General features: G+C 41.8%; 1 protein-coding gene across 2 annotated transcripts in view; it reads right to left on the bottom strand.

Moving 5' to 3' along the window:
* The window catches only part of LOC119590057 (hemicentin-2-like), an 82,810-nt gene extending 76,009 nt beyond the window's left edge, over positions 1 to 6,801 (bottom strand). For both annotated transcript variants that reach the window (XM_037938798.1, XM_037938799.1), the window contains exon 1: positions 5,678 to 6,801. In XM_037938798.1, coding sequence (XP_037794726.1) covers positions 5,678 to 5,780 — 103 coding nt within the window. In that variant the 5' untranslated portion in view covers positions 5,781 to 6,801. The remainder of the gene's footprint in view (positions 1 to 5,677) is intronic.
* Between the last annotated feature and the right edge of the window lie 313 nt (positions 6,802 to 7,114).

The raw sequence follows: 7,114 nt of genomic DNA, 5'->3' as shown, positions 1-7,114 counted from the left end.
TTTTGTAATACGGCGGAAGCGGGTCGAGTAATATAGGAGATGTTATTAAAAGAAAGAAAGAAAGAAAGAAAGGAAGATAGAAAAAATATAAGATCTATATTTGAAAGAAAGATAGAAAGAAAAACATAAGACCTATATTTGAAAGAAAGAAAGCAAAAAAGAAAAATGTAAAACCTATATTTTGAAGAAAAAAAAAAGGTTAAAATGTCATTTGATTTTTGGATTGCATTGGATTTCTGGCCAAAACACCTGTGTGTGTGTTTGATATATTCGGAGGTTTTTGAAATATAAATATGATAGGTTACGAAAATATGCTGTTAGAAATTTGTTGAAATATATGTTAGAATGATTTCATAATTGTACTTCTGGTCTCATCAAAATTCTTGATTATATTTACACAAAAATGTTAAATTCTGTCCCTCATTTCTGTTAAAACGTGTTAATTATCACATTTGCATATTAATTATCATAATTTTCTCAACAGTATCTATTCAGGTGTGAGTTTCTTTTGAAAGTATCCTACTTAAACGAGCGAGAACGTATGTGCGCAAGTATATATAAGTGTGTTACTTATAATGCCACGACTCGACACACTTATTTGACCGGCGGGCTGCATAACCGGCTGTGCAGGTTGTAAAGAAGAAAAAAAAAAAAAAAAAAATTAAGTCGACAGACGAGACTGCTTCCTGAACCTCAACGCTTGTGAGGTCGAATCGAAAGTTCCGAGTTTCATTTTCAAGAATGAATAAAAGCTAGTTTTTTTTTTTAGACTTTAGTGGGGGGGTTGAAGGGGGGGGGAGAGAAGGTCTAAGGGGGCGGGGAATTGGAGTGAAAGGGGTGTAGGAGGGGGAGGGAAGGAGGGGGGGTAGGAGGGGGGGGAAGGGGGATTAGAAGAAAATGGGGAGGGTTGGGGAGGGGGGTTGGGGAGGGGGGTTGGGGAGGGGGGTTAGAATGATAAGGGGGAGGGGAAATAAGGGAAGGAGAATGGGGGAAGGGGGGGATTAGAATGAAAATGGGGAGGGGGGATAGAGCTAGCAAGGGTAGGGGGGAGGAGATCGGAAGCAACGGACTGACTGCGACCTTTTGACCCCTCGCATACTTTGGGCTTGTTTGTTTTTGTGTTTGTTTGTTTAGTCGGTTCGTAAATTTGTAGGCTGCCTTTGCACGCTGTTGGAATTATGGCGACGTGTCCGTGGCAGCAAACAAATCGCTGGACTGAAATACGTTCGTGACTGTAGCTCTGTGCACCGTCTTGCCTTTCTAGCTTGCTCTCTCGCTCCCTCTCTCGGTCTCTGTCTCTCGGTTGGTCATTCTCTGTCTCTCGCTGTTTGCCTCTCTCTCTCTCGCTCCCTCTCTCGGTCTCTGTTTCTCGGCTGATCGATCTCTGTCTGTCAGTCTGTTTGTCTGCCTGTCTGTTTCTCACTCCTTTCCTCCCAGTCTCTCTCTTTTTTCTTTCTCTCTCTCTCTCCCTCTCCCTCTCTCTCTCCCTCTCTCTCTTTCTCTCTCTCTCCCCTCTCTCGCTCCCCCCCCCTCTCTTTCTCTCTTTCTCTGTCTCCCCCCCCCCTCCCTCTCTCTCTCCAGCGTATCTATGTAATTCCAATCTGCTTCAATTCACGTTTCGAGGTTGACGTATCAGCCTATAAGTTTTGAGCCAGTTTTTCATTTTCTTTTTAAGTCGCGGAAATTAGAACACGCTACGACATTCCAGGAGGTAAATTCTGAAAAGAAAAAGAAGAAGAAAAAAAAGGTGATTTATCAAGGGATTGCGATGTTCTGCAAGCGTATATCAGTGCTTGAGTTTTTTTTTTTTTTTTTTATTATTATTATTATTTTTTTTTTTATCTCTCATTTCCTTTTCATTTCCTCTTTTTGTTTTCTACCTTTCTGCTCTCTGCATTCTCTTTCTCTCTTTTCTATTTTCTCTCTCTCTCTCTCCTTTCCTCTCGCTTTCGTCTTTTCTCTCTCACTTTCTTTCCATCTCTCTCTCTCTCTCTCCCTTTCTCCTTCTCCCTTTCTTCTTTTTTTGTTCTTCTCTATCATGCCTTCTTTATTTTTCTTTCTCTCTCTCTCCTTTTTTTTCTCTCTCTTTTTCTCTCTCTCTAGTTCTCCTTCCTTCCCCGCTGAAAAAGAACCTGACAGATAGAGAAGGAACGTGAGTGAGTATGTGTGCGTGTGTACATGTGTGTGTGTGTTTGTGTGTCTGTGTGCGAGCGCGCGCCCGTGAATCCGTGAGAAATAGAGAGAGAGAGAGAGAGAGAGAGAGAGAGAGAAAGAGAGAGAGAGATAGGGTGGGGGGGGAGGAGACAGAGAGAGCAGGGAGAGAGAGGAGAGAGAGAGAGGAGGAGAGAGAGAGGAGAGAGAGGAGAGGAGAGAGAGAGGAGAGAGAGAGGAGAGAGAGAGGGAGAGAGAGAGAGAGAGAGAGAGAGAGAGAGAGAGAGAGAGAGAGAGAGAGAGAGAGAGAGAGAGAGAGAGAGAGAGAGTAAAACAGAGAGAAAGGAAATAAAAAGAAAAGAGCGAAAGAATTGAAAAGAAAAGAAAAGAAAAAAAAACATAATGGTTAGATACAAAACAACTGAGAGAGAGAAATGATACGCCAACACATAAAATCCGTCTCGAGATCTTAGCGCATCACGACATTTTAACTTCTGAGCTGGAGAAGAAATGAGAAAAGGAGAGCGGAATGGGAGATGAGGCAAGGGGGGAGGAGAGCGGAATGGGAATGAGGCAAGGGAGGAGGAGAGCGGAATGGGAGATGAAGCAAAGGAGGAAGAGAAGAGGGTAATAGGAGATGGGGAATAGAAGGAAGGGAAGTTGGGAGGGAAGGTGGGAGGAGAGAGGAGGAGGAGAAGGAGATAAAGGTGGGTTGGAGGGAGAGGGAATGAAGAGAAGAAAGGAGAGAGGAGAGAACTAGAGAGAGGGGAATGGGAGATGAGGCAGAGGAGGAGGAGAGGGGAAAAAGAGGCGAGAGAGATGAAGGAAGAAGGAATAGAAGGGAGGGAAGGAGTGAGGGGAGAAAGAGAGAAAGCGAAAAGGAAGATGAGAAGAGAGGAGAAGGAAGGAGAGAGGAATGTAAGGAGAGGGAATAAAAGAGAGAGAGAGAGAGAGAGGACGAGAGAGGAGGAGAGAGAGAGAGAGAGAGAGAGAGAGGAGAGAGAGAGAGAGAGGAGAGAGAGGGAGAGAGAGAGAGTGAGAGAGAGAGAGAGAGAGAGAGAGAGAGAGAGAGAGAGAGAGAGAGAGGGAGAGAGAGAGGGAGAGAGAGAGGGAGAGAGAGAGGGAGAGAGAGAGGGGGGGAGAGAGAGATAAGAGAGAGAGAGAGATAAGAGAGAGAGAGAGATAACAGAGAGAGAAAGACAGACAGAGAGACAGAGAGAGATAGACAGAGAGACAGAGACAGAGACATAGAAATCAACAAACAAACAAATAAAAAACGAGGTGAAGAAAAGGGAAACAGACAGACACAGATATCACCCCACCCAAAAAAAAAAAAAAAAAAAAAAAAAATCAGACTTTCTCACTCCCAGGATGAAAATGCGGATGTTACTGCTCGGTTGAAAGGATTACTTGCCTTAATGACTATCCAACGAGCAGCTCGCAAGAGATAAAGTTTAAAGACACACACGTTGGATACACACACACACACACACACACACACACACACACTGACAGGATGCATACAAACACGGACAGATGCAGATACAAACGCACATGGAAACACACACACACACACACACACACACACACACACACACTAGGATACGTGAATACAAGGACAGATCCATGTACAGACAGACACACACGGGATACATCGAAGGAACGGGCGGGGAGAGGGGGGGGTGCATGTTTATATCCAGTGTGGAGTGAGGGAGGGGAGGGGGGGAGGTGAGGGAAGAGAGGGAAGGGAGAGAGGGAAGGAAGGGAGGTAGGTGAGGGAAGGAAGGGGGGAGAGGGGAGGGAGGGAGGGAAGGAAGGGAGGAGGAAGGGGGAGGGAGAAGAGGGAGGAGGGAGGGGGGAGGGGGATGAGGGAAGGGTGGGAGGTGAGGGAAGGGAAGGGAAAGGGAGGGGAGGGGAGAAAGAGGGAAATAGGGAGGGAAGCCGAGGGGAGTTAGGAGGGATCGGAGAGAAGAGAATAACAGAGAGAGAGAGGGAGAAAGAGAGAAAGAAAGAATGTAAGAGGAAGCAAGAGAATGCGAAAACAACAACAAAAAAGGAAAAATATAGGTTTCCAATTAGCCTGAGGTTGCTTGGGTGCTCTCAAAGGTACTCGTTCACAGTCTCAGGTAAAAGAAGGAAAGAAAAGAGAGAGACGGAGAGAGAGAGAGAGAGAGAGAGAGAGAGAGAGGAGAAAGAGAGAGAGAAGAGAGAAAGAGAGAAAGAGAGAGAAAGAGAGAAGGAAAGAGAGAAGAGAAAGAGAGGAAAGAAAGAGAGAAAGAGAGAAAGAGAGAAAAGAGAGAGAGAGAGAGAGAGAGAGAGAGAGAGGAGAGAGAGAGAGAGAGAGAGAGAGAGAGAGAGAGAGAGAGAGAGAGAGAGAGAGAGAAAGAGAGAGAGAGAGAGAGAAAAAAAGAGAGAGAGAGAGATAGAGAGAAAGAGAAGAAAAAAAGAAATAAAAAAGAGAGAAATATAAACACGCAATGATAAATAAACGGAAAAACAAAATAAATATATATGACCAACACAAAAACAAAGAAAAAAATATGAAACACTTTCCTTGCATGCAACAGACATATTAACAAAGAATTCACTTGTTGAAAAAAGTTTTCTTTCCTTTTATCGTTATCATTATTGTTATCATTGTTGTTTTACTTTTGCTATTATCATTATCATCGTCGTCGTCATCGTCATCATTATTATCATCATCGTCATCACTATAGCATTATTATTATTATTATTGTTGTTGTTGTTGTTGTTGTTGTTGTTGTTGTTGCCGTTATTATTATTACTGTTATTACTATCATTATTTTTATCATTATTATCATTATTATTATTACTACTATCATTATTACTGTTATCATAATCATCCCTATTATTATCATTCATTATCATTATTTTCATTATCATCATCATTATCATTATTCTTATTTTTATTATGATCATTTTTATTATTATTTTTATTACCATTATCATCATTAATATTACTACAATAATTATAATGATAATAATAATAATAATAATAATAATAATAATAATAATAATAATAATAATAATAATAATAGTGATAATAATAGTAATGATAATGATAATGATGATGATTATGATGATGATGAGGATGATGATGATGATGCCATTGTCATGATTATTAGTATTATTTATATGATAATTATCATTAGCTTCAATATCATCACCATTGTTGTTATCACATTCATTGCCATTATTACTACCGCTGATGTTGCTGTTATTAATATTTCTTTATCATTATTTCTATTGTTGTTGTTGCTATAATCATCCTGATTATAACTATTATTTTTTTTTGACAAGACGGATCGACGTGGATAAATAAGCACGCACGCACACTCACACGCACACACACACACACACACACACACACACGCACACACACACACACACACACACACACACACACACACACACACACACACACACACACACACACACACACACACACACACACAGACAACCACTGACAACACCAACGCGTGTCACAATAAAGCACAATACTCACTATCTTCCAGACCGCTGGGAATGTCACCCTCGCTGACAAAACACCACGCTTGCCAACACCACACTGACACCACCACCGCCTGCCACCAGTGTTTCGCCCTCATGGTGGTGGCAGCGACTTCAGTTTCCGCGTTTCAGTTGCATTTATACTGAGCCTGCTTTCTTCCACAATTTATTTTGATTATCTTCTGTTTTCTCTCTCTTCCTTTTCTCGCTTTTGTTTTGTTTTATTTTACTTTTTATTATTATTATTATTATTATTATTTTATTTTATTTTTTATTTTTTGGTGTTTTAACTTCTTTCTTTCAATGTTAATGTCACTGGTTTATTTTCTATCCGATTTGGTGTATGGGTATTTTAAAAGATTCTATTTATGTTTCATTTTTTCTTTTTTTTTGGTTTTCGAAATATTCTATTGTTAGCACATGATGTATCTGTATATGGATATCTGTTGCAAAAAACTTTAGATATTGTTAAAGTAATATCGTATCGTCAAATTCCTTCCACACACATCCATCCAAAGTACACGGTATAGAACACAACGTTGTTATTAGAAATGATAATATTCTTCCAACTTTTGCGTAAAAACGTATTTCAAAACAGAAACTGGTCTCTCAAGAAAACACTTCACCCAGAAGAGCAATACTTCTACTTCCTCCGCTACCGTCCAGGCGGACACTGAAGGACTGCCCAGCATCCCGGCAACGACCGCTGCCCAGGATTGGCACCGCGGGACCAAACTGTTGTACCGACACGCCTGGCACCGCTGTCGGCCTGAAAATCACGGAAGTTCAAAATGTCACTTTTTTATAACAAGACTTTTATTCTCAATTCGTATCACATCACAGGGTGTGTCTGATACAATTAAATTTGTTTTTTTTTCCTTTCTTTTACTTTGTTTATATGATACCAACGCCTTTTTTTTTAGGAAATAAAACTTTACGTCGACATACCAACCAGTTCATTCATATTGTCGGGCCCTTGAGCCCAGGTAACCCCATTATCTGAATTCCATGCGCAAAAGTCAGCCGACTGCATGATTTCTCTCTCATGCACGAGATTTATATACCCGTCAGATCCACCCACGCATATTAACACCTACACTCCAATCCCCCCCCTCCATTTACACTCACTCAACCCCCTTCCCCCTCTCGATGTTACCCCCCCCACACACACTAAATTCACTTCAGTTCCTCCTAATTCTTAAAGGAAGTCTTCAAGAACCTCATGAGATCTGATGTATATCCCTCACAACCCCGCAGTCCTTACTTTTCTCATAACCTCACGTACCTCTCCCCAAACCCCTGCCTTTTAACCCCACAGCCCACCCTCCCCTCTTCGTCTTCTCCTCACGAGACTCTTGCCTTAACCTCGCGACTCCCCCCCTCCCCCCACCTCCCTCAAAGTCGCCTCCAACCTCCGCCCTTTCCCCAGATC

Source organism: Penaeus monodon, chromosome 26, assembly GCF_015228065.2.
Source record: "Penaeus monodon isolate SGIC_2016 chromosome 26, NSTDA_Pmon_1, whole genome shotgun sequence".
Classification (NCBI taxonomy): Eukaryota; Metazoa; Arthropoda; class Malacostraca; order Decapoda; family Penaeidae; genus Penaeus; species Penaeus monodon.
Note: the sequence above shows the minus strand (reverse complement) of the source record. Positions and strands in the feature narration are given on the sequence as shown.